This window comes from Equus caballus, chromosome 1, assembly GCF_041296265.1.
Source record: "Equus caballus isolate H_3958 breed thoroughbred chromosome 1, TB-T2T, whole genome shotgun sequence".
Classification (NCBI taxonomy): Eukaryota; Metazoa; Chordata; class Mammalia; order Perissodactyla; family Equidae; genus Equus; species Equus caballus.
The window spans coordinates 137,701,003-137,728,358 of record NC_091684.1 but is presented as its reverse complement, the minus strand read 5'-3'; the positions used below and the strand labels follow the sequence as shown (position 1 = coordinate 137,728,358).

Here is a 27,356-nt window from a genome sequence, read left to right as displayed (position 1 = left end):
TCATTTTTCATGGTTGCATAATATTTCCTTGCATAAAGTTACCATAATTTAGGTAGCTGTTTTCTTATTTAGCCCTAGATTTTGAGAACAAATATAACTGTCTATTCCACTTTCTTCCTCCTCATTTGTACTTGTGCAAAGCATAGAAGGTCTGAATGTTTTTTGAACAGTAATAATTCTAATCTGTGTTCATTTTGAGTGTGATATTCAAATGACAAATTGTTTTTTATAGCTTGTTTATGGAAATCCTAAAGTACTGTACAGATTGTGATGAAATACAGTTTAAGGAGGATGGCTCTTGGGCACCTATGAGATCAAAAAAGGAAGTGCAGGAAGTTTCTGCCTCTTACAATGGAGTTGATGGTGAGTGTTAGTTTTCCAGAAGGGTGGGGCAATCTCCCTGCTGTTGCAAAGCCTTGGTTTTCAATAGTAAAAAGCATAAATTTTTAAAAATCACTCAGCAGTATATGGATAGCTCAATAACTCTTATTAAATTATTGATTAAATGTTCAGAAGTAGTAAAACTCCGTTTAAATTCACTTTTTTGCCAGCTTTTAAAATTTTGTGGTATAGATTTCAAAATAACAGTCTAATAAGTCATTTGTAAAGTCATGCTTTTGAAATGGTATCCTTTAAAATTTTTAACAGATTTTGTACAGATTAGTGAACATTCCTTTTTCATTTACATTTTTTTTCCTGGCCTTTAGTATGTTTTTGCTGGAAGGAGGCTATAACTTTTTTAAAATGTTACCATAGCATTCCTTAAGCATATCAGGCACTGTACAGGTAAACATATGTAATGTATAGTCTTTGCCTTCAAACTGCTTTTATTCTGAAGTGGACATACATTTTGATGTTTGCCCTATTTCATGATTGTTTTTCAAAAAAATCCTTTAACAACCAATAATAAATAGTAGGGGTTTTTTGTTTGTTTTGTTTTAATAATAAATAGTAGTTTTAATCTTAGGGGAACAGAGCCACTGTTGGTTTTCTAGTTTCTCACCCCAGCAATGTTATAGGTCTAAACTATACCTGATAAATTAATCCACAGACACACTGAGAAAAAAAAGAGAGGTGTCATAGGTCTTCTTTGCCTTGTGTTTTTAATCATTCCTACACAGGATGCTTGACCTCCACGTTGGAGCATCAAGTGGCTTCTCACCACCAGTCCTCAAATAAAAATAAGAAAGTAGAGGTGATAGACCTAACCATAGACAGTTCATCTGATGAAGAGGAGGAAGAGCCATCTGCCAAGAGGACCTGTCCTTCCTTGTCTCCCACATCACCACTGAATAATAAAGGGTAAGTGCTAAGCCCTTAAAAAAGTCATTGTGAAAGTTAATTTTAAAAGATCTGCCAAATAACATGATTATGCATGATAGTAATACTTAGCAATCAAAGAATCGGTTGAATTTTTCCCAGGTGTGTGATAATTCTTGAGGGGTTGGGATAATGCATTAAAGGGGTAACTTGGATACAGTATTCATCATACCAAAAGATGATTCTAGTACAGTGGTTCTCAAACTTTAGTGTACATCAGAATCACCTGGAGGGCTTATTAAAACACATATGCTTCCCTATCCCCCCATGTCTGATTCAGGAATAGGGACTGAGAAAATTTGTATTTCTACTAAGTTCCCAGGTGATCCTAATACTGATTATAGGATTTAGAACATTTACTCCAACGGGAAAATGTGTGCTGTGAATTAACCCTAAGTTGAGTGTTTCAAGTGGAAAGCAGAGGAACACCAGGTGAATGCTTTAAACCTGTCCCACGATGTGTAAGGCTGGCAGTGAAAGAAGTCTAAGACCTAAGTTACAGTACACAGTGCTTTCTGTTTTGCAGACTCATTTCCCGTATTTCCCATTAGTCTCATGTCAATAATAATGTGCCTTGGTTATGCTTCAGTTCAGTTCATGAAACACTGTTATCTACTTGATGTAAAACTCCCTGTGCTAAACATGGGTGATAATAAAGTGAGTAAGTACAGTCCTAACCTTAAACAGCTTAACATTTTCTAGAGAATAGTAAAGCAAGTAGCTAACTCTAGCTGTACTCTTAAACAGACTTATTGTTAGTCTCAAGAGACACATCGGGGATTCTTAGCAAAAAGACTTCCTGTTTTGCTGAGGCCCAATTGGAACATACTAAAGGTAAATCTAGAAATAGATGCGCCCCTTTTTAGGTATCGTGAGAATTATGTGGCCTGTGGTAACTGAATAGGGGCTCTTGGAAAAATCTCGTTCCAACAAACAGTCGTGCCTGAGGAAAGAATGAGAATGAGAGGAGAGCAGTCCACAGAAGCCGTGGTTACAGGTTTCAAGGTGCAAGAGGGGAAGTTAACACCAGACCAAGAGCAGGCATTCCGTGCGTGGAGTCAAATCATTTTCAGGTTAGATACTGTTTCATGAGATAAAAAGATCTTCTATTTGAACATATTTGTAGTTACTTGAAAGATAAAGTTGCCACAGTAAAGAGCACAGTCATGATAAATGTAGCTCCTCTCTCATTAGGGGACTTTCACTGTTTCAGGAATCTTCATAATACAAACAGACTACACAAGTTGATATTTTCACTCTCGAGTAGCTTATCTCAGCATTACACACAGACAGAAAGAAAGACATTACAAGCAGTATCCTTATTCTAAAAAAAGTGAATATTTAAACACTAATTCTACTTTAAATCCTACTTTATGAACTTTACCTCTGATGAAAGCCTACCTTGATGGCTGTTGCCCAGCAAGCCTGACCTTATTATTACACTAACTTATTGTATAAATCTCCGTGGGAGAAAAAAGAAAAGTCAAATTACCAGAAGCTGATGTAGTTAGAACAAATTTCTATAGAATTTTGATTCCAAGATATTTTATATTTAATATCAAACCATAGTATAACCAGATACATGTTATATTATTTCTTTAAATGCCATACCTGCAACATTAAAAGATATTTCATAAATCTCTGGGTATACAAATACTTTATGGATTAAATGCATCATTATATATGTTAGTTCTACTCTTTAGAATATTAATAGTCATATATATATGTAAACTATGTAATAATTTTACCGTCTGACTATACATTTTTCCTTGAACTTTTTTGAATGTTTAGAAATCTAATATTTCTTCTTTGGATATTTACTTTGCTGTTTCTCCAAAAATAGCTGTGTTTATTATGTTTGGAAAATTACATTAGACGCATTAGCTGCTTCCTTGAGCTTCCCAGTGACTAATTAAACCCAGATATAATATTTGCAAATGCCTGACCTTTCCCTCTCTATTTTCAGATAGAAACAGCAACCTGAAAGTTTATGACATTTTTAGAAGGATAACACCATATTCAATACTAGTGGCCATTTTACAATAATGACTAGCCAATAAGTAGAAACCTACACCCAGCATATTGTATTTGTTGTTGTGCATTGTAAAGGTAGAAACACATTTCAGAATATTATCACAAAATTGAAAGAAAAGGAGCCAGCCAGGAATTAAAAAGAGACAAACATTGGTAAATGTAAAATGTTTTGCTGTATTTAATCACTGAGTGTTTAGTATTCATCCAGAAATTTCCTTTGCTGTTTGGTATACCAAGATGTTTTCAAAGACTAGGATTTCAACTGCTTTCTTCTCTCTTGTAATCCCTTAGGCGTTGTCAGAGGAGACAGCTAATGGAAATTGGTACTTTTTATAGATGTAAGAGGTTTAATTAAGTTTCCATTAAGCGAAACGTTTTTATGAGGTGGATGAGAGTGTATTTTATGCTTCATTTCCCATTCATAAAAATGTGGTAGATGGTCATAACTAGAACTCTATTCCTGGAAATCCAACCTTGGCATCTTGCAAAATGTTCTGTATCAATGAAATGGCATCTCTACACCCCAAGTACTTTCCATGAAGTTTTAAAAGCAAAAGACAGTCTCTTGATACCTTCTTTTCTCTTTATTTTCTATAACTTAATATGCCTATTCACCTCTTGTATGGTTGGGGTAGCATATGACCCTTTGTTTGCACTCAGAACTATTAGAATTTTTTCTTTTTCTTTTCAAAATCGTTTCAGTTCTTCCTTTTCTTTTTCCTTTCTCCATCCTTTTTGCTTTTTCCTCAATTTTTGATGAAGAAAAAAAGATTCAACAACTTAGCTACTTAAAACATTTCACTCTGTTCTTCCAGAATCCCTCTTTTTGTTTTTTTCTCTTTTCCAGTTATACTATTCTCCCTTTAAAAACTCTCCACCACCTGTTCATTTTAGAGCATGGCTTCTCCTTGTCTTGCTGTCTTCGTTCATTCAGCAGGCCTTTTATGCAGTGTGCTGATGACTGTGTGACTGTGCTGGGCACCGTGTGTACCAAGAAAAACAGTACCTAGCTTCTGTTGTCATAAAGTTTACAAGTCTGGGGGCCAGCTGTTAAATCCTCACTGCTCAGTTTGCTCCATTCCCCAGTCTTGTCTATATGCGTTTTCTTTGTAAGAACTTACCTGTACTTTTTTTTTTTTTAAGATTCTATTTTTTTCCTTTTTCTCCCCAAAGCCCCCCAGTACATAGTTGTATATTCTTCGTTGTGGGTCCTTCTAGTTGTGGCATGTGGGACGCTGCCTCAGCGTGGTTTGACGAGCAGTGCCATGTCCGCGCCCAGGATTCGAACCAACGAAACACTGGGCCGCCTGCAGCAGAGCCCCCAAACCCAACCACTCTGCCACGGGGCCAGCCCCTACCTGTACTTTTTTAATAGCCGATATTCCAGTGTTTATTTTTAAGAGGTTTCAGAATTTCCTGTGCTGTAGATACATTTCACTCATATCCCATTGAAGTGGCTCAGCCATGCCTTCCCCCTGCATTCTTGAAAGTGTAGATGATGATGTTCCGAAGACAGCATATGACTTAGGAATGTTGGATACTGTTGTATCTAACCATTTCTCCCTGTAGCCTCTCTGAAATGCTATTAAGTATACAAATTATTTCCTAATAATTATGGTAGTCTAAGTTAGATATTACTCTGCTTGTCTTTCATTCTAGCACAAAAGCTAGGACTCATTGTAAGATGTAACCCCTTTGTTTGTCAAACTTAAAAGTTTAGTTGACTCATGAAAATTATGCAGACCTTTCCTTTTTCTAGCATATTAAGTCTTCCACATCAAGCATCTCCAGTGTCCCGCACCCCAAGCCTCCCTGCTGTAGACACAAGCTACATTAACACATCCCTCATCCAAGACTACAGGCATCCTTTCCACATGACACCCATGCCTTATGACTTACAAGGTGAGTCACCGGTTCTTCTGTCTTGTCAGATAGCATTATGAATTTCTTTGATGTATATAGTCTTCTTCGGGGTGAGTCTGAGGAGGAACTGAAAGATTGGAAAAACAGGGGGTTGGACCTAGGGAACTGGGAGAGATACATACTGTGGTCATAAGTAAATACACATCCCGTTCCTTGTTTGTATCTTCATCAATAGCCAGTGTTTTACTACCAGTGGTAAAACTAGGGCAATGATATGAGTTTCAAATGTTTCAAATGTTTTCAGTGTGAGTTTCAAAGTAGTCTAGTTGTTTTTGGATGACTTCCACTATGTTGCCTTGAATTCTTACATTTATGAAAATTATTTTTTGTTCCCTGAATCCAGTTATAATGCAGCAGGCATTGTGGGTAACTGTGTTGTATTGTCTTTTAGGTAATGCTGAATTGAGACATTGGAAAGTTTTAATTTTTGTTCCAGTGAGCCTGATTCTTCTTTTTAAAAGTAGTCTGAAATGTCAGTATACTCATTTGTACAATGTATTTTGAGTTCATAATAATCATTTCCATTATCAAGAATTATTAGTTATTCCCATATGCTTTTGTAATTTAATTTGTATATTTAGCCATATAATCTAAGAACATTTTTCTTTTTTATTACAAAAATCCATATATGCTCATAGTAGAAAATTTAATACAAAAACAAAGTGAAGTTTCACTCAACTCCCCCCCAAGGAATCTTGGGAGCTAAGATAGTTGAGTAGATTTTTAGTGATTTTTAGTAGATTTTTTAGTGATTTTAGTAGATTTTTATTTCAGCTCTATCCAAGAGAACTTTCTGCAGTGAGGGAAATGTGATGTCTCCCAGCCAGTATGGTACATATGATGTTGAGCGTTTGAAATGTGGCTGGTGTGACTGAAGAACTGAATTCTTTATTTTACTTAATCTGAGGAAACCACGTCATGTGCTTAGTGTCTATTCTATTGGACAGTGCAGCCCTTTTTCTCACTTAGCTCACTGCCAAGTCTCACTATCAAGAACCACAGTGCTATGCATTTTGCAGGTCCTCGTGTTATAATCGTTCTAGTCAGACTTCTTCGCCACAAGGCCACTGGAGAGTCTCTCAGTTAGAATCTGTTATAGATAGTGGCAAGTGAGCAAATTTGGGAAAGAAAAAGAAAATGTGTACTTCAACTTGCTTAACTTCTTTCAACTTCAAACTTCCTTATCCACAGAATGAGGCCAAAAATAATTACAAATTTCATGGGGTGCTTGTGAGCAGTAAATTAGAGTAGAGTGAAAGGTTACTTAAGAGGAATCAGTGAGAGCATTTGGTGAAAAGTGTTATGTCAGTTTAAGGGATCAGTGTTAGATCCACAGGGCAGCACTGGCCCGAGTCCCACAAGTGGAGTCAGAGAGAGGGTGGATCCTTGCTGAAGCTTGGACTTCGGCCCTGGTAATCTGGAGATGGGAGATATGTAAAACCTTCAGCTCAACTCTTCATGTTTAAATAAATTCTAAATGAATTTAGAATTAGCATTTAAGATTTGTATTTGTTTTTCAAGTATTTGGGAGGGTTTTTTCTTTGTTTTCAAAGCTAAAATAATTTTTTCTCCCACAGGGTTAGATTTCTTTCCTTTCTTATCAGGAGACAATCAGGTATGTTATATGAAAAAAATTAGTTATTTTAATTGTATATTAAAATATTTAGTTATAATGTGTAGCCAAGAGAAAGAAAATAAACTTCCTTAGGAAATTCAGATTACTATAGTCATACCCATTATTGTTAAGGTTTTAAGAATTTAAATAAAATCCCTTTGTTTCAGCTGTGCCTAAGAATATAGTAAGAACAGTATCTATTTGTTGGTTTCTAGTATTGTTTTATAAGGAAACAGGGCAGTGAGTCATATTGACTGATAAATTTCTTGGCCAAATATTTCCAGAAGAGTAAGAGTATGGACTGTCCTCTTTACTGCTGCTTTGGAGCACGTGCCTCTTTGGAAATATAATTTTAAGAATTGCTTGCAATACAAATTAAAACAAAAAACAATAAAAATTTTATTTTGCTTTTTTCCCCCAGTTTCAGATACAAAAATACCTCTCAAGATCAATTATGTGATCATTACGTAAGGCCATTTGATTTTGCAAAATGTTTTATTGTTTGAGAAACACCAGATACTCAGAATATATTAAATTTAGGACTTTGTTCTGCTGACAAGAAAGTTTATTGATGTCTAATGAGCATTTTGTTCTGTCTTCTGTGTCCCTCCCCAGCATTATAACACCTCCCTTCTTGCCGCGGCCGCAGCAGCAGTTTCAGATGATCAAGACCTCTTACACTCGTCTCGGTTTTTTCCGTATACCTCCTCACAGATGTTTCTTGATCAGTTAAGTGCAGGAGGCAGTACTTCTCTGCCAACCACCAATGGAAGCAGTAGCGGCAGTAATAGCAGCCTTGTATCCTCCAACAGCCTAAGGGAGAGCCACAGCCACCCCGTTGCAAGTAGGAGCAGCACGGACACAGCCTCCATCTTCGGCATCATACCAGACATTATCTCATTGGACTGATTCCTTTGCCCCTGCTGCTCCATCCCCACCCTAGATTAAATGAACTTGGCAGAAAGAAGAGAACTTTGTGCTATGTTTTACCTTATTCTGTTTAGAAAAGTACACAAGCGTGTTTTTTTTCCTTTTTTTAGGGAAAAAATTAAAAGAAATGTACAGAGAACAAAACTATATTTTCAGTTTTACTTTTGTATATAAATCTAAGACTGCCTGTCTGATAAAACACTTGTAAAAAAAACCAAAAAAAGGAAAGAAAAGAAAAAAAGAAAAAAACAAGTACCCACAAACCACCTTCATTTCATTTTTTTCTGGATTCTGAAGAATTTTTTCATCATTTGTCCTCTGGTTTTGGTTTTGTTTTACTTCAATGGCATTATTTTATTTGCAATAACAGAAAAGGAATTGCATGTTTGAAGTTTTAAATTGTGGGCTTTTCTTTGTTGTGGGGAGGGGCCTGGGGGAGATAGTTTTAATTTCTATTTTCTAAAAATGACAGACTTGGATTCTGTTGTGTGTGTGCATATTTTATCCAGCCTTAAGTTATAAATCTCATCTGTCCCACTGCATTCCCTCTGTATTTTCAGGACATAACTCGTGGGTGTATGTCAGTGTGTGTGTCTGTGTGTCTCTTTCTGTCATACTGTTCCTTCTCCCGAGTTTGCATTCAGTTCATAAATCAGTTGCCTGCTTCTTTCAAAGTGCTTTGAAGGTCTTGAACTCACATATGAGCATCTTTATTGACTATCCCAGTTGCATGTTCTCCATCACATATTCGCTCTTTTTTGCTGAATACCCCCTGAGAATATGTTTTAGAGATTGGGATAAAGCTGTCTGGGTAACGAGTAGGCTTAGCAGACCTGTGAATAATACACTTTAGTCTAGTTCTTTCTTCTAAATTTGGATTGCCAGTATTATGTATTAAAACCAAGTCTGTGAACACCTGCTTTTTTGGCCACAGGGTAACAAGTTTTCATGTAAGATCTTCATACCAAAGTAGGAAGTAAAAATAGCTTAGAAAGCCCTGTTGGGTGTCTTGTGCAGCTGACAGAGGTAAGGTTACATCACCTCAAAAAAGAAAGAAAGTCGATTATTCTAAAAGTAAATTCGCTTCAGAAAATACAGTGCACCACACGTCAATCTGTAGAAATCTATTCTCTGATAAATAGTTGAAATTCAAAATGGTCTTGATTCTTAGTCATGTTTACTCTCTGGTTCTGAGTGTACTTATTTTCTTAGCCTGGCTATCTTGTTTATTTTTTCTTTACCTTTTAAAGACAAGCATGACATAGGAAAATCTTTTTTTTTTTTTTTTAGAATTCATGGATTAGTCTGATCTATTCTTATTAATAATGGAACATGTAAATATACTGAAAACTGTTTTTCAGGAGATGAGTGAGGTGTGGAGGGAAGGAAAAGTGGCTCTACTTATGTTCCAAAATCCTCATCAGAGAAGGTATTATGTTCCTCAGGTAATACCTGACGCTGTGGAAATATTTCTTAGCTGATTCAGAGGTTTAGCAGGTTTAACAGAAAAAATAAAGAAGGGGCATAACAATCACCAGTTTTCCAGACTGGATTTTTATGTTACAACGTAAGGTTCTCAGAGTTCTCAGAGTTGATGAAGGACCACCTTTGTGTATCGAATGGTCATTTTAAACCTTGCAGTGGTAACAAAATGACCTACTTTAATCCAGGTAGAATTCAAGATGGTTGTGTCTGCAGTTGTATGATAAAGTTAATGGTTCTCATGACGGCGTGGCATCTAAAAATAATACCTGTTTTTACAGCATCTCTCTGCCACTAAATTGTTGACTTGAATTTTGAAAAACAAGTTGGTGTTGATATGTATATGTGTGTGTTGTATATATGTATTTATAGATAAGTGTGTGTGAGTGACAAGTGAGTTCTATAGTCTTCCCCTACGCATGTGTATTCCACACATACATGGCTGAGTTATAGTCACTAAACAATTTGCAATAAAAAAAATTCCTTGTCAGTTAAAACAGGAAATAGTTGAGTTTTTAAATGAATCTGGTATTGTGGTGAGTAAACACTTTAAGAACTCTCATTGCCATATTAACTTAGGCTAATATCTAATAGTACAATTTGTGTCTAAATTCAGATTGGAATAGAAATTACTTAAATTGTGGGGAGTTGCCTCTTATTTCACATTGTAATAGGAGATATTTCTATTAATTCAGATACCTAAGGTAAAATGAATTGTTTTGTTTCTTTTTTTTTCTGTCGTTGTTAGTGGTCTCAAAATTCTGATCAATAACTTTGTGTATGATGCTGAATTACAAACTCTTTGAATGATCCAGTTGAAAACCCATCCCTCCACTTTCTTCAGCCCAGTATTGGAGAGGGTTAGTTTCCCTCAGTGTCCGGCATTATACCAACCTAAGGGAAGAACATAGGGAGAAAGAAATGTCTGTCTAGTGGCTTTGGTCATGTCTCCACAAGAGAAGCTAACCATTCAGTTGTCTTTTTATTTTAGTTCATTCCACTGTAAGGAGTTTGTTTCCTTCAGTTGTTGATGTTCCACAATGTTGCATTAGTAGTTGCTATCACTCTGTTGGTCTCATGGCCAATATTAGTCAATCAGACTTTCATGATCTATAGTAATTATTAATAGAGTCATGCACTGCATCTTTATCTTCTAAGTTTAAAAAAAAAAAAAGCATAGTCATTTCATCTCTTTTTTTCCTTTGCCCACCCTCACTCTCCCACCCATGCCAACATTGACATGCTGTCTGTGGACAAATAGCGATTGTCAGAATCTTTAGGCAGCTTGCCACCATCCCCCTTGCCTTGGTCTTTCATAATAGATGTGCATATGTTTGTGTTTCTGTACAGTACTGTATGTGTATGTGCGTGTATATATGTATATGCTACGCACACATACATCCTTGATAAAATAGCTGTTTGAGTAGCAGGGTTGAAGTGGCTTTCAATTATTTTGTGGGCATTATTGGACACATCTTTTTAAAACAATCTGAACCTTAACCATGCCACACTTGGTTGACTAATTTGTTTTGAGCATTAAAATTTTTCTACTTCTATTAGTTTAGACATTATCACAATTCTTAATTATTACTGACTTAGGAAAGATTCACTTAAGCTTCTGAAAAATGTGATTTCTTGGCAGATTCCTTTGAGTCAAATATCTGAAATTGAATGAAAATATGTCCCAATTTTAAATGATTAATTGTGGAAAGAGCATTGTTTTTAAACAATTCCAGTTTTAAATACATAAAACACTTCAAGATCTTCAGGACTTTAAAGCACATTTGAAATTATTTTAGTGAGAATTTTGTTTTATCAATACCTGTCGAATTCTGTTTTTTAATTTAAAAAACCACAAAGCTTAGATTTCAGAAAGAGGGAGGGAGAATAGCTGGGGGTCCCAGAGTGCGCTGCTGTTAATTGTTCAATTAACAAAGGGGGAAATGTATATAAACAGATATAAAAGTTACCATAAATTCCATGAACTTAAATCTGTGATTCATTGCCTTAAAACTTTCTCTCTTAGAATTTCCATACCGCATGCCAAACCAGTAAAATGGCTTTTAAAAATGTATAGTAGACCGATGTCAGTTTGTATAAAAGTACCAAGTGAAAATATTTATTACATGCATTGGAAAAAAAATTGTTTACCTATTGAATGTTACCTGTTTATGTAGAGCTCTTTAGATGTAATAAAAGAAAAGCCTTCAGTTAATTTGTCTTCTGTAAAATATACTGCCGGGTATACCAGGGGACAGTCCCTGTGAGAAGTGATAATGCTCTGTGCTTCCAAAGCACCTTTGATCCAGAGATTTCAAAGCATGACAAGTAACTAATTGTCTTGCAACATGCTTTGAGGTAAGTAATGAGTATACAGCCATCATTCCCCTTTCTTATGGAAATACGGCCAGCTTTGTAATGAACCACAGTATCTGTTTAGTTTTAAATCTCTTTAATAATCTGCAATTTGAGTACTAAGAGCACTGTGGCCTTTTTTGTAAACAATACTAGGTGCTAGATGAACCAATTGGAATTTCAGGAATGAGCATGAAATCTGGACGTGGGGTAGTGCAAAAGCCTTTCCTGGGGTAGTGCAAAAGCCTTTCCTGGGGTAGAGGTTTAAATAAGAACACGTCGTCGGATCTTAGGATCCTAGCCACCGAACACCCTTAATGAGAAACACTGAGTCCGTGGAGAGGCGCTCCAGGCTCTAATGAGCACTCCACAGCGCTTACGTGTGTTTGGCAAGCTATACTTCACACTCCTGTTAGGCAAATGAGATTAATAAAACTTGCTTTAAAACTATACTGGGACCATTCAGTGACAAAGACAAAAAAAGCCTTTGAGGGAAAGCAGCCTCATTTATTATAGCCCAGAACTTCCTTTTCCTGTCCCATCTAAATCCCAGGTGTCTGCTGTCTAATCCTTGGTATTCCAGATTGGCTGTGCAGGACTTGCTTCCTAATGTCCATGATGAGTTAAAAAGAGAGGTGGGGCTAGACGTGGGAGCTTTGCCTGAAAGTGAAATACAGCAGTTCTCAGGGTGCCAACATCCAAGCAGGACGCAGGTCCATTTACCATGAACGTAATGAAGTTTAAGACCAGGGCCCCTCACTTGCTCTGGCCTCTTCCAGGGTCTTGGGAGCAGCCCTAGCAATCGTGTATTTCTATTTTTGTATTTTTAAAGAAGGCTACCGAGTCGCAGAAACCTCAGACCCCACAAAACTGGGATCTATCTGCCCCTGCCCTGTGTGAACCTAGGCTCCCCAAGACTTCACCCAGCTGGTGTTAGGGCCATTTACTGCCTGCCCCCGACAAAACCCTCCTCCATAGCTCCTAGGAATTCCTGCTCACCCCCACTGACCATTTACACTGTTGGGAAAATGAGCTCTCCTTTCTCAGGACCTCAGTTTGATCAGAAGCCACATGGCATCCTGAGATAGTTGCCTAAAAACTGACTGTTTTGTCCCCTGCAGTTTCCCCTGTGCCTAGCCCTTAGATTTGTGTCTTGTATAACCTCCCAAAAGACACACCACCCCCTTAATTTGGTTTTCTTTTGCTTTAGCCGCTAAGGCACCATTAGACAAAGCCACAGCCCAGAGAGCCCAATTTTGATACATATAAGGATGAAAATCTCTACTTAGAGTTCTGCCCTGCCCCTCCCCTTCCCCAACATGCTGATGTGTGACTCCGGCCCTTTTTAGGGCTGTGCTAACACTGCCAATGGATCCACAAATTTGATGAGCGCACAGGCAGCACCAGCCTGGCACCTCTTGGCTACATAACTCACTTAAAAAGCCACTTGAGCTGCAAGAGCTCCCAGCAAGACCAATACCCCTTCTACTGTTTTCCAGGGCTCTTGCTGTATCGTGGCCATGGCCTGTTAGATCCCTTATTACTTTCCATTAGTCCAGGGGAAATGGCTTGAAGCCACGAGCAATTTGACCCACTTGAGAAGACCATCCAGTCTCATGAGCCTCTCTGATAATAGGCCAGTGGAGAGTTCAAAATTCTGCCAGGAGCATCAGAAAGGGCCTTCTCAAGCTCTGCAAGGCCTCACCGAATGCAACGTGTCACATCTGCTTTCCTTCGGTGTGGGCTGTAAAGGCAGATCACTCTTCCCGCTGCTTAACTGATGCTGCCTTGTTTTAACTTGAGTGTTTTCACCCTATACTCTTTATGAATATCCTGAACTATGTTACCATGTGTTGAGATGGGAATGAGAATTTAAGTGGCCCTGTGCTGCAAGAAATGTTGCCATAGTTTTTTGTTTTTTGATGTTTTAGCTGTTTGCTTGTTGCTATTTCTCAGCTGGCACTGGCTTTATCTTGGAAATGTGGAAGATGGTTCTAGCACCCAGATACGGAATATAGTCATGCACTGCATAATGACATTTCAGTCAACGATGGACCGCATATGTGACAGTGGTCCCATAAAATTAGTACCATATAGCCTTGGTGTGTAGGAGACAATACCATTTAGGTTTGTGTAAGTGCACTCTATGATGTTTGCACGACGACGGAATCGCTCAACGACGCATTTCTCAGAACTATCCTTGTCGTTAAGCAACACGTGACTGTATAGTCTTTTGGTAGCTTGCCCTTTTTAGGAGAAGCACTACCATGGCAACTCAGGATTGAACAGTGCTCTACAGTTTGCAAAGGCCTTTTCAAGTCATTATATAAGACCATCCTCAACAGGCTCCGTGAGGTAAGAAGTAGGACTCCAACGTTAGTGAGGATCCTGAGGCTTTGAGGGGTGAAGTGACTTGCCCAGTCACATAGCTGGGAAATAGTCAGGACTTGGAACCCAGGCCCGACTCCAAATCATAGGCTCTTTCCAGCTGTAAAGGGCTCAACCAATGTACTTACTAACATCAATACAAATCTTTTATTAAAGACATGCTAACACCATGGCTGAAATCATTTCTTTTCATTGCTGAGTTCTCTGCCACAGTCGGGTAATGTCATCTTGCTGCTGTGTTTGCCATCTCCCTAGAGTGTAAGGAACCCTTTCCTTTTTAAAAATCAATCAGTCTGCATTTCCAGGCCCAGGAGGCCCTCCTGTGTTCTCTTCATTCAGTAGTCCCGCACAGGAATCGTGATCTTCCGGATAAATTCATCATACTTCACTTTGCCATTTGGTTCGATATTTGCTTCGCGGAAAAGCTCATCGACTGCAATAAATCACATGAATTTTTCAGTTTGGCTTTAGTGTTACGGTACAGGACATCAAGTTCTTAGGGGCTGGGGCTCTCCAGAGGTCTTCCCTGACTGTCCCGTGGACTGTTCCCGTAGACGGGGAGGTAAAGCAGTGAATGGAACAGGACAATTCCCCTTCCCCCTTGGAGACCCCGGATTCCATTTTGAGTTAATCGGGCTTTCTGCAGGGGCTGGGGCAGGTACTGGTGAGGAGCATTCAGTCACTGCAGCCACCTTGTGCTTTGTTTTGCTTTGTTTTGTAGAAAATATCTGATCCCTGTGCCTATACTTCCAGAAACCTTTGGCATGGATTTTGCCTTCCACAGCCCACCCTCTCAGCCTCACGGCAGGCAGACACCCTCCACCAGCCCAGGCTTGGCCTGCCCTGGCCGGCCTGCCTTCCTCCCCACTTCGGCATTCCCTACCACCCCCACCCCAAGAGGGGACTTAGCGACAAGTGGTGTCTGCCACCATCACCTCTTTTTTTCAAAGTGTTTGTTTTGGGAGTGGAGGTAGTATGAGAGAAAATAAATTCAACTCTGTCTAAAGTTAAAGTGTACAAAACTGCCATTGTTCTCTGACATTGCTCAAGAAAAATCACATTTGCTTGTTTCTTCTGGTTCTGGATTCCTGAGACAAAATACTAGCTTGTCCCAGGCGTTGGCAGGAAAAGCCTTCTCAGCTCACACATCTCCACAGTGGCCCCTCGGGGCCAACCCATCTTTGGGTCTTTGGACCATCCTCGCTGTCATGCAAAACCGTCTCACAGCCCTGTGTTAACCTCGCTGCCCCTGGACATCAACACATAATTCTGGGCAGTTGGAGAATACCCCGTGAGTCTCTGCTTCACCGTCCTCTGAATGCAATTCCTGTACTCCGTGCCTGAGCTGATGGCAGTTCTGAGTCTTTTTAGAAGGTGGAGGAGACTGTAATTTGTCTTATTTCACGGGGAAGCTTCTACCCACAGCCACTTGATTAAAACTGTCCCTGTGGACAGGTCCAATGCCCGCTCCAGTGCCAACCACTGCAGCCTCCTCCGGTCCAGAAGAGGGGCAGCACCTCTTAGCCCGGTGCTGGGTCCTGATGATGGCTTCCGGGTAGAACGGCACTTCCCTCTGTGAACCCATAAAGGACCGGGCTGCAAAAGTCAGCCTTTCCCAGGCCTCGGAAGGGAGGCCTTCCCAGCAGCCGTCTCCAGCTGCTCCAAGGATGCTTTGTAATAAAATTAAAGGTTTTCTTTCAATCACCCAAGGTAAAGGATTCCTACTTCTAGTATCATCTTTCTGTCTCCCACAGCAAGAGGAAGGGAAATCGGCCTCCCTGCCTGTCTGGGACACATTGCTAGTTTCTTTAATGGTTAAACAAATGAGAGATGCGTGGGTTTAGGGGCTGTGGTATTGCTTTAGCCAGAGATCATTAACTGTAAGAACGAAGGCCCCAGCTGGCCCTCTCAGCTAACTCTCCACCTGGTACATAAAAGGCCAAGCGGTGTCCTCAGAGTCTGGGAGGGAAGGAGAGCCTGTTTCCCCATTCACGTAAAGCAGCCACGGTGAAAGCTGAGCTGGTGAGAGCTGCTAGCCTGAAACAGTGGGGAGAGCGCGTGGCATCTGCCTTCTGGAGCGCTGTTTGTAAATGCTTTGCGCTGTGCCTTTGTGACTGCAGATAAAGTCCAAGCAGACTGCTTCATAGAATGTTAGCTCTTGGAGGGACCTGAGCGATTGTCTGCTGTAACCTCATTTCCCAAGGAGAAAACTGAGGAGGGTGAGAGAGGTTAAGAAACTCATCTGAGGGCCCCCAGAAGGAGGGGGAGCCAGGATTCAAGTCTAATTCAAACCACAACCTTGTAACCTCTCCACTGATCTGTTGTGACTTAACCCAAGGCTAAAGGCCCATCATCATTGAAGCCTTTTTCCTCCACCCACTTATGTCCTACACCAGCCCTCCCATCCCAACTACAGACAAGCCCAGGGGCCTAACTAGAAATCCCGGCCTCTTGGGTTGGTGGGTGTGGACTCCGGCAGCAACTTGCGGCAGCTGGGGCAGGGCCGAGGAACCGGTTAGCCAGGCAGGCTGGAAGAACACCGGCAAATGGCCCAGCACTGAGGTCGCCCTTTCCCATGTATAAAGGGCTTTCCCAGAAGACCCAGGCTGCTGGTCCTGCTCTGAGGCAGGAAGGCATGCTGGGCTGCTGGAAGGTGCGAGACAAAGGCCCCCTGGTAGGGTTCTGTGACCAGCAGTCCCGGCAAAGGCCACCATGGACACCCCTTCTGGAAGAGCTCCTAGTGCTGGCTGAGCCATGAGGAAAGGGGCCAATGTAGCACCTGAGTTTGGAAACTCTTGGCATCAGCAGCAAATTCAGAAGACAGTTGTGGGGAGGAGATGAGCCTGAGATGGGCTAGGGGCGGGCAAGTGTCTAACTGACCTGCATTCGGCTCCTAGCATGACTACTTGTAAGCCCCACACTTCACCTGTTTGTTTACCAGTATAAGGGGGGCACTAGTGCTCCCAGGGGTGCCATAAGCACTAAATGTTGGCCCACAGTGAAAGTTTAAACAGAGTGATGCCCAAGTGGACCCTAGCTGGGTTTCCCCAGGCCGTTCCTTCTCCCTGCTGACTTCTCCACTGTCAGCCAACCCCAAAGCCCCTTAGTTCTCCCCCCTGGCTCCAGTCCAGAGTTCACCCACCTCAACCGACATCCAGTTGCAGCCTCCAGAGCACGCATCAAATGTGGTATCTGCACAATCCTAGTGGCATGGATTGGGCTTTGCTGTCCTCCCCCCAACTCCCTAATCCTCTCCTGCTACTGGGATAGATGGACCCATGCCATTACCTTCCTTGTGGGTGAGCTTCTCCCCAAGTTGCATGAGTTTTGACCGCAGCTCGGACGCCATGATGTAGCCTTTCTTCTCCTTGTCTGCCATCAACATGGCCAATAGAATTTCTTTCTTTGGGTCCTCTTGTTTGATTTGCATGTGCATAATGGTCAGGAAAGTGGAGAAATCCAGCTCTCCATTTCTGTCTAGGAAACCCCCAAACACAGCAGAGTGAGCAGGGAGGAAAAGGCTCTGCTTGGGGAAGCCAACTGGCCTTCTGCCCAAGCCTTCATGACCAGCTCAAAGGCCACCTAATTCAAGAGGCGCCATGATGGTGGCACAGGTCATGGTGAAGAGGCTGCAGCCCTCTGAGTTCCCACCACGGATACACTTCATTTAATCCTCCCAACAATCCTCAGAGACCATCATCTCATTTTGCCCACGAAGGAGGCAGCAGCTCAGAGTGTGGAGTCATTTCACAGAGAGTGGTCAGATCAGGATGGAGAACCACCTCCTCTGCTCTCTTCTGGCTGCTTCTCTCCTGCCCTGAATTAGAGGGAAGTACATCTTTGTGTCCATCGCCCTTGGCGGCCACTGCAGCACATCCACCAAGATAAACGGGTGACCCCACTGGGGGCCTCCAGCGCCAGTCCCAGCTGGGCTGTTCACCTGTCTTTCCCCTCACTGCAGCCTCCACCCTAGGCTGCCCAGTCTGTGCCCCTCCTCCGAGCTAGCCTGGGGACCTGGCCAGGCTACAACTGCAGGAAAGAGCTTCCCCTGACCACAACTTCCTGTTTGGAGGAGACAGAAACCAAAGGAAACCACCACCCCTTCGCAGCTGGAAGCGGGGATCTCAGTTGCTGAACGCCCCACCAGCGGGCTCCAGACTCCGGAGGCCCGCCCCAGCCCGCCAGGCCTGCGCCAGGAGCGGCTCCCAGCACTGCTGCAGGCTCACTCTGACGGGACCTCAGGACAACCCTGGCAGGTGGTGGACCCATCCGAGAGGAGGAAACTGAGGTCCAGAGACTGAGAAGTCGCCTCTGGGCTCCAGGTCAATTGCTCTTTCCAGGCTGCCCCCTTCCTCTGGGCCCGTCTTTCCTTCCTAAGCTACCAATGCAAACAGCCACCGCAGCCTCTGACACCCCTCCCTTTTTCTTCTCAAAAAAAAACACACAACTTGTTTGTTTCTGGTTATAAAAGTCCTATATATTCCCCTTGTCAAAAACAGGAAACAACAATAAAGGGAATGAAAATCACCCATAACCCCACGACCAGAGAGAACCTCTTGGGAAGTTTTGGGTGGGTTTCCCTCCACATTTTTTCTCAGAGTATCGTGTCGTTTTTAGGTCAGTCTTTGAAATTAGAAGAATTGAGTTCCACTGGCTTAATTAAGCACTCGGGCCAGGTACCTAACGACTCTGAACCTTGACCTCTACCTGTAAGCAGGGACTCGGATAGCGCCTACTTCATAGGGGTTGAGCCAAGCACAGGACAAATCCTCCATCCAGGGAAACTGTTCTGTCGGAACAACACGGGGATGGCCGTGGGCACTGCCTTCACCGCGGGTTTGCGCTAACCTCGTGGAATGCCGCGACCCCAGGGTCCTCTGGGAGAGGGGGTGTCAGCGATCGCTGTGAGGACTCAAGGCAGCCGAGCGATGCACGAGCCAGTGAGCTCTGCACACTCCTCAAACTTCCCAGCTCTTCACACCCCACGGCTGGGCCCCTGGGCAGGACCACAGCTGCCGGCTCCGGGCCCACCCACCAGCCCAGGCGGCTGCTTCCCCAGCGCCGGGCTCCGCGCCCGCCCGCCGGCGCACTCACCCAGCTCGTGCGTCTGCAGGTGCCGCTGCACCTCCCCCGGCGTCGGGCTGGCCCCCAGGCACCGCATCACCAGCAGGAGGTCAGTGGCTTTTATCTTGCCCCGCTGCTGCTTGTCGTACAGGGAGAAGCATTCCTTGTAGTCTGCACGGCCCAGAGGGAGAATTGGGAGAATCATTCGCTCTCCACCCGCGCGCCACCGGCCCAGACCTCTCCCTCCTCCCTCTGCTCCCTCCGCCTCTCCTCCTCCCTCCTAGGCTTGCCAGATTTGGCAAATAAAAATACAGAACTGCCAATTTAAATTGAATTTCAGATAAACAATGAATACGTTTTTAGTATAAGTATGTCCAAAATTTTGCCTGGGATATACTTATCAAAAAAAAGTATTTGTGTGTATCTGGAATTCAGATTTAACTGGGTGCCCTGTATTTCCTCTAGCAACCCTATTCCCCTTGCCTCCTCCCTCTCTCTCCCCCTTCCTGCTCCTTCCTCCTTCCTTCTCTTTCTCTCCCTTCTCTCCCCTCCCACAACCGAGGAAAACCACAGGAAGGCTCTCTCAGGCCAGGGAGACCAGATGCCCAGGGGACTTTAGCAAAGACCATTTATGTGGAAAAGGGGAATAATAATGCCCCTGGGTTACTGAGAGGACCAGAAATCCCCTCTGGGAGGACGTGGCAGAGAGTGGCTCTCGTATGTGGTGACAGTTATTATCACAACTGCGGGCACTTCTCAGTCCATTGCTCCAGCCCCTAGCCTGCAGGCTGCTGAACTCTCAAGCTGCCCTCTGACACAAGGCCTGGCCTGTCCTCGGGGACATCAAGGGGTACTGTGCTCTGATGGGATCTGGCTTGCTGGTCTCCCAAACCCTTTCTCCCTTGGTGGAGATGAAATGCCCCCCCCCCCCCCGACACCCACCCAGAGAGTCTGACCAGGGTGGGGCTGCCATCAGAACAGGTCAAAAGCTCCCGGGTGACTCTCCTTTAGTCCCCGAGGCCCACAGGGTGGAGCTGCTGCTTGAGTCCCACCTGGAGACCTGCGGGGCCTGCACGGGGGCGTCTCAGCACCCTGCTCTCTGCTGCTTCTCACACCACCAAGGTGGTTCCTCAGAGGCCTGGACCAGCAGCCCCTTAGCTCATAACAACAACAAAAACAACAAGGACAGCTCACACTACTGAGCACTTTGCCCCAGGCCCTTGTGTAATCTTGAGTGCCCTCTGCTGTGTCCCTTTATTGTTCCCATTGTGCAGATGAGGCAGTGAGGGCTGAGGCAGCTGAGCACCTCCCCTGGGCAGCCTTGCTCCTGAGGCGAGCTCTGCCCAAGGCCACACTGGATCCTCGATTCCCAGGCAGAGGGCAGCAGAGTGGGTGAAGGGAGGGAGGAAACCCCCAACGACCCCCTGCCCCCCAAACCAGGCCTAGGGCCCCTTCCTATTCCCTAGACAAGGCCTCTCCTGGCAGCCTAGGAGTGCAGGGGGGTTGCTAATAAAAAGTCGGCCAGGGCTGGCCCAATGGCATAGTGGTTTGTTTTGTGTGCTCAGCTTCCATCGCCCAGGGTTTACGGGTTTGGATCCCGGGTGCAGACCTATGCACTGCTCATCAAGCCATGCTGTGGCAGCACCCCACATACAAAATAGTGGAAGACTGGCATAGATGTTAGCTTAGAGACAATCTTCTTCACCAAGAAACAAAAGGCCAGCCGGCCCAATGGGGTTTAGAGACAATTTGCTGCCTTTGTGCTGGTGGAGAGTTTGAAGGGGAAGACCCTCCCCCTTCTAGTTTCAAAGAATCCAGAGCCTGGGCTTCAGGAGGGGCAGACCACAGACAGGACCCAGTGGCAGGGGCTGGAGTGGCCCAGGGTCAGCAGGTCAGGGCCTGGCCTAAGACCCCACTTTGGTTTCTGCAAAACCCAATTCTTTCCAAGAGGAACCAGCACCAGCGGAGCCATCACCTGACATCAGGGGGACAGAGGGGGGCCACTGTGCATGCAGGGCTTAAACTCAGCTCTCCCCCACTGTGTCCCTCCTGGGGACCTCTCAAGGGTACCCCACCTTGTCTCCTGTCTGGGTTTGCGCCTGGGCGAGGAGTGGGCCCACTGCCCTCCTGAGGCCTTGTCCTGTGACGGTTGTGCTAGAAGGTGGCCATCCCACCCTGGGGGCCTGGAACTACAGGTGGGCAAACTGCCCCCTCCCACGTGCCCCATCAGGACCTGGGGCGCATGGCCTCTGACATCAGCAGGGCCGGGGTCAAACGGAGGGCCACTTCCTAACGAGCTGCTACATAGAGCACACTGTGTCTTCCTACCTGACAAACACACCATTTAGGGTCCTGGGCGGCCAGATCTGAACTTGGGATTCCAGCGCTGGAACAGAAGACTGGGCTGTTCTCTCCATCCGCCCAGCCCCGCACACCTCCTGTCCCCTTCCGGCCTTCTCTCCTGATAGGTCGGCCATCTAGCATCCTATATATTTTACTGCTTTCCTTTGTTGCTCCCCTCCCTGGAATGTGACCCCCCCAAGAGGGCCGGGATTTGGCTATTGTGTTCTCTGCTGCATCCTGAATGCCTAGAACTGGGCTGGCAGGAAGAAAGGACTCATAGATTTGTTGAATGACAGAATAAATTGGGTTAAATGAATTGGATTAAAAATTCTTGCTAGATGGTACTGGTACAAAAACAGATGCAGAGATCAATGGAACAGAATTGAAAGCCCAGAAATAAAACCACACATCTATGGACAGCTAATCTTCAGCAAAGGAGCTGAGGGCCTACAATGGAGAAAAGAAAGTCTCTTCAACAAATGGTGCTGGGATAACTGGACAGCCACATGTAAAAGAATGAAAATCAACCATTCTTTTTCACCATTTACTAAAATAAACTCAAAATGGATCAAAGACCTAAAGATTAGGCCTGAAACAATAAGTCTGCTAGAAGAGAATATCTGCAGCACACTCTTTGCACCATCACATCAGCTTCAAAAGAATCTTTTCAGACACCATAACCCCTCACGAGGGAAACAATAGAAAGAATAAACAAATGGGACTTCATCAGGCTAAAGAGCTTCTTCAAGGCAAGGGAAAACAGGATTGAAACAAAAAAACAGCCCACTAATTGGGAAAAAATATTCACAAGTTATTTATCCGACAAAGGGTTAATCTCCGTAATATACAAAGAACTCACACAACTCAACAATAAGAAATCAAATAACCCAATTACAAAATGGGCAGGGGACATGAACAGACATTTCTCCAAAGAAGATATACGGATGGCCAATAGACACATGAAAAGATGCTCATCATCACTAATCATCAGGGAAATGCAAATCAAAACTACACTAAGATATCACCTTACATCTGTTAGAATGGCAAAAATATCCAAAACCAAGAGTGACAAATGTTGGAGAGGCTGTGGAGAAAAGGGAACCCTCATACACTGTTGGTGGGAATGCAAACTGGGGCAGCCACTATGGAAAACAGTATGGAGATTCCTCAAAAAGTTAAGAATAGAAATACCTTATGACCCAGCCATCCCACTACTGGGAATCTATCCTAAGAACCTGAAATTAGCAATTCCAAAAGTTCCATGCACCCCTATGTTCATTGCAGCATTATTCACAATAGCCAAGTCATGGAACCAACCTAAGTGCCCAGCAACTGATGATTGGATAAAGAAGATGTGGTATATATATACAATGGAATACTACTCAGCTATAAAAAAGGACAAAGTCGTCCCACTCACAACAGCATGGATGGACCTTGAGGGTATTATGTTGAGTGAAATAAGCCAGAGAGAGAAAGACGAACTCTGTATGACTCGACTCATAGGTGGTAGTTAGCATATGGACAAAGAGAACTGATCGGTGGTTGCCAGGGGAAAAGAGGATGGGGGGAGGGCACTAGGGGTGAAGTGGTGTACCTACAACATGACTAATAATGATGTACAACTGTAATTTCACAAGGATGTTAACTTTTATAACCTTAATTTAAAAAAAATGATAAAAAAAAAAAATTCTTGCTAGGTCTTCCCTTTCAAGATGCAAATACTCCGGGGCAAGAAAGAGCTCTCCCTGGGGCCTGGGATAATGGGCTGTCGAAGGTTTAACACCTGGCTCTGATGACACATGTATATGAGTTTATTATAAATTTTATAGACATAAGGGATGTGTAGCACACAATTCACAAATAATAATAAAATATGCAATAGTCTGCATTATAAATTCCATCTAGCCAATTGATGATCACAAGCGAGTTGTATCTGTTGCCAACCTACAGTTTTCAATTTTCTTTTTTTTTTTTAGGAAGATTAGTCCTGAGCTAACATCTGTTGCCAATCCTCCTCTTTTTGCTGAGGAAGACTGGCCCTGAGCGAACATCTGTGCCCATCTTCCTCTACTTTATATGTGGGACGCCTGCCACAGCATGGCTTGACAAGCGGTGTATAGGTCCACACTCGGCATCCGAACCCACGAACCCTGGGCCTTGGAAGCAGAACATGCGAACTTAACCACTGCGCCACCGGGCCAGCCCGCCAACCTATAGTTTTGATTCAATCATGATTTGCCCAATGACGTTGCATGCCAAAGAATGCACCTCTTTTCCTAATGAATGAATATTGTAATTAAATCTCATAAGTGATCTTCTGTTAAACTATTTCTCACCCTTGTACAAATTATATTCATTAAACCAAAGCCTCTTTAAAATCTTCAGCACTGCTGATTGCAATAGGACTTTTTTTTTTTGTATAGATGCAGGATTGGAATATTGTTTGATTTTATGTTATGTAATAATGACTAATTTTAACAATCAGCTCGCAAAATTCCTAAAACTGTACCACTGGGCTGGCGCTAGCTAGAGCAGGCTGGCCCCAGCACAGAGCTCCATGACCCAGAGTCAGGTGCATGACTGACATCACCCTCTTTGTCCCTTGCTCACAACAGCCTGGGGAGGGAGTGTCACCCCCACTTGACAGATGAGAAAACTGAGGCTCAGGGTGAGTGGATCCCAGGCCCGCGGCCTCTGAGGCCCCTGTTCTTCCCACTCGAGCAGGCCGCCCCTGCCCAGTCCTTCATCAGCCACTTTCTTGATGTCAGATACTGGGATACAAAGGGATGCTTACCTTCTTCCCTTCCGAGGTCTTCAGGGGCCCCAGGAGGGAGGGCCAGGGGACCTCAGAACCAGGCGTGGGTTGGGGGACACTGAGGCTGACAGGTAGACTCCAGCCCTGAGACCCACTCAGTCCTGCCTTGAGACCTGGGCAGGAGAGGCCCCTACCCTAGGCCTGGTGTTTTAAACGTCCCTGCTCTGGCCCTCCTCTTGGCGTGAGGATATCAAGGGGTCTATGCAGAGGTGCCCACCTGGAGCCTGCAACTCGCTCACCTACTCTCCCTTCTAGACAAAGCTCTGGGTGCCGAGAACTCTGGAATCCCTGCCCAAGTAACCCTGAGCCCACCTGGGCTCTGTTGAGCCTCCCCTGGTCCAGAGCAGGGCCCCTGAGTTCTGGGTAACCCAGTTCTTTCCCCTTGGCCTTTGGAAAGAGAACAATGCACTGTGTGAAACTGAAGCCTGCTTGGGAGCCAGCAGGTTAGGGGACTCGGAATAAAGTGTTCCGAACACCAAAAGTAGGCTTGATGTCAGGGCAGAGGGACCTCAGAGACCATTTAAGCTGATGCCCCCACTTTACAGATGGGGAGACTGAGGCCCAGAGAGCAGAAGTATCGCGCCTGGGGGTGCAGACCTGGGCTCTTCTCTCTATTTCAGCCCGAAGCTCCCTTCTTTTGTTTGGCCCTTGGCCATAGCCAGTTAATGGTGTCTCTCACCATCTCCTATTCCCATCCGCCCCCAAATCCATCTGTCAGGTTCTGGAGGAAAAATTTAGCGAGCTCTCCTCTCACCTCCCACCCCATCATGTGTCAGTCACACTGCCACATGTAATACCAGCATTTCTACCTCGGAGCCTTACCCCACTCCCTCCCCCCGCAGAGCCGGCCCCTTGCCTGTGGGTGGGCCCAGCTCTCCCACCAGCCGTCTCCTTCCCACCAACAAAAAAAAACGAGCAGAGCAAATTGCCTAATGAGACCCATATTTTGCTGTGAGTTGCTAATTAAGGAGCAAACCCAACCTACCATTAATTTGGTCCTGGGAAAGAAACTTGGCCTGCAGCAGAGAGAGGAAAACAGTCAGGGAGGGCCTCGTGAAGGCGCCCCTCCCTCCCCCATCCCGGGTCAGCCGAGCGGGGTGACACAGACCCTCCATTACCATCGTGGAGCCTCTGGCTGCCACCCTGGGCTCGCTGCTCCCAGAAGCGCCTTCCCGGTTCCCCTTCCTCCCGGCTTCAAGTCGAAAGTCCGCCAAGCTGGGTGGAGGCCCCAGTAATAAATCCGCGGCTGCCATGGAGACCAGGCCCAACGCCAGGGGTCAGATTCCAGCTTCCGTGCACAGCTGATGCCCGGCCACCGCCTGGGCCAAGCAGCAGGTTGGAGTTTGAGAAAACGGGGCTGCAGAAGGGCTCCCCCCGGACCACTCCTGCATCGGCAAGCTGAGGCTCTGTAGCAAGCGGATTAGCGCCCTTGTTCCTTCCTGGGAGCCCTCCGTGGACACGGAGAGGAGATCGGTGACACAGAGAAAGGGGGCCCGGGCCGGGGCTGCTCCTGGGCCCTGCCCTGGGCCTTAGGGGGCCTTTCTTTCTCTCCTGGGACTAAGATGGAAAGCTGACAAGCTCCTACTATGTGTCGGGCCCTTTGCACACTGTCTTATCAAAGGCTCATCACACACCGTCTTGCAGCTGGGAAGGAAACCCCGCTGCCAGGGCACGGCCCCGGGACAGAGGCCTCCACCGACAAAGCCTTGGGGTGCAGTATGTAGTGGGGACACAGGCTTTGGTGCTCACAGGCTGGATTCAGTCCTTCCCCTCACGCCCGTGTGCTGAGTGGCCTTGGGGCATCATTTCACCGCTCTGAGCCTCAGTTTCCTCGCCAGGCCTCATCACAGGGCTGTGGAGAGAATCAAAGGGCCAGCGCACAGTCGGTTCTCAACATGTGTCAATTCCCTGCCCCCTCCGGGGACCCTGGGGGTGGCGGTGGGGGTCGGGTGGGTGCCTGCGCCGGGGTCTCAGGCCGCACAGCCCGCTGCCCAGGGGCTTGCAGGGAGGCCTCTTAGGTTTCTTTCCCGGGCCAGGAAGGCTCCTTCTCTTCCTCTCCCTGTTCTCCCCACCGCAGCCCCCACCCCTTCCGCAGAAACCGCCTCCTCCCGTTTCCTCAGTGGTTTGTGCGCCCTCCCGACCCCGGAAGTGAGGGTAGGGTGGGGCGTTCCCTAGAGCTGCTGCCATGGCCCGCTGGGTTCTCGCCCTCCACCTCCCTGTCCACAGCTCACCGCCTTGTCTGTGGGGCTCCAATCCAGGCTCCGCCCACTTTGGTAAGACCGGCTTGTATGGCCGCACAGGTTGTGCCCTACACAAGGGTTCCTGGCTCAGGTGACCCGTGGGTCCTGGGAGGGGCCGCACGTGCCCAGAGGAAAAGGGGCCTCTTGCTAATTTGTACAAGGCACGTGACGGGCGGAGCCTGCCTTTGGTCCATTCTGCCTCCCTCCTTTCCTGATCACCTCCACGTGGAAGGTTCTCTTCCCCCCCAAATCGTGTCTCCTGCGTCACCTCTTCATACCTGTTTCTAGACCCAGAGAATTTCAGCCGGAGGATTCTGAGCCCTCTCCGTGGGGCTGAGAAAAGGAAGGGCTGGCCAGGGTACAGGGGAGGAAGAGAGGTTCTCCACACAGCCGTGGGGGAGAAGAAGTGAAGGAAAGTCAGGCGGGGCCTCGGAAGTGTGGGGGCTGCAGAGGTGAGGCTTGTGGGGGACCTGGGAGGAGCCAGGGCGAAGCTCCCGCTCCAAATCACCCTGTGTTTGGGAGGGGCTCAAGGGGGAGAGAAGCTATTTTTCTTTCTTAAGATTGGCATCTGGGCTAACAACTGTTGCCAATCTTTTTTTTTTTTTTTCTGCTTTATCTCCCCAACCCCCGCCTGTACACAGTTGTATATCTTAGTTGCACATCCTTCTAGTTGTGGGATGTGGGACGCTGCCTCAACGTGGCCTGACCAGCGGTGCCATGTCCACGGCCAGGATCCGAACCCTGGGCCGCTGCAGCAGAGCACGTGAACTTAACCACTTGGCCACGGAGCCGCCCCGAGAGAAGCTATTTCCTTGGCTTTGGATCAGTACGTGGCCGGCCCTGGTGG

At 45.2% G+C, this 27,356-nt stretch overlaps 2 protein-coding genes across 7 annotated transcripts in view; one reads left to right on the top strand and one right to left on the bottom strand.

Annotated features, from left to right (window-relative positions):
• PIAS1 (protein inhibitor of activated STAT 1) overlaps positions 1-11,519 on the top strand; it is a 110,665-nt gene extending 99,146 nt beyond the window's left edge. The window contains exons 10-14 of the mRNA XM_023654887.2: positions 233-363; positions 1,122-1,302; positions 5,114-5,256; positions 6,855-6,892; positions 7,508-11,519. Coding sequence (XP_023510655.1) covers positions 233-363; positions 1,122-1,302; positions 5,114-5,256; positions 6,855-6,892; positions 7,508-7,801 — 787 coding nt within the window. The 3' untranslated portion in view covers positions 7,802-11,519. The remainder of the gene's footprint in view (positions 1-232; positions 364-1,121; positions 1,303-5,113; positions 5,257-6,854; positions 6,893-7,507) is intronic.
• Positions 11,520-14,171: 2,652 nt separating this feature from the next.
• CALML4 (calmodulin like 4) lies at positions 14,172-26,928 on the bottom strand. Of its 6 annotated transcripts, XM_070269890.1 has the most exons (7): positions 26,788-26,927; positions 25,388-26,121; positions 25,255-25,285; positions 24,249-24,382; positions 20,164-20,269; positions 19,142-19,282; positions 14,172-14,480 (listed from the first exon to the last, which is right to left on the bottom strand). In XM_070269890.1, exons 2-7 carry the CDS (start codon positions 25,520-25,522, stop codon positions 14,383-14,385), a joined length of 645 nt encoding a protein of 214 aa, XP_070125991.1. In that variant the 5' UTR covers positions 25,523-26,121; positions 26,788-26,927; the 3' UTR covers positions 14,172-14,382. The 6 variants fall into 6 exon arrangements, with proteins under 6 accessions (XP_070125991.1, XP_023510657.1, XP_070126002.1 ...); XM_023654889.2 differs by lacking the exons at positions 20,164-20,269; positions 24,249-24,382 and adding an exon at positions 17,336-17,524 and having other exon boundaries at positions 26,788-26,928; XM_070269901.1 differs by lacking the exons at positions 20,164-20,269; positions 24,249-24,382; positions 26,788-26,927 and adding exons at positions 17,336-17,524; positions 26,501-26,658.
• Between the last annotated feature and the right edge of the window lie 428 nt (positions 26,929-27,356).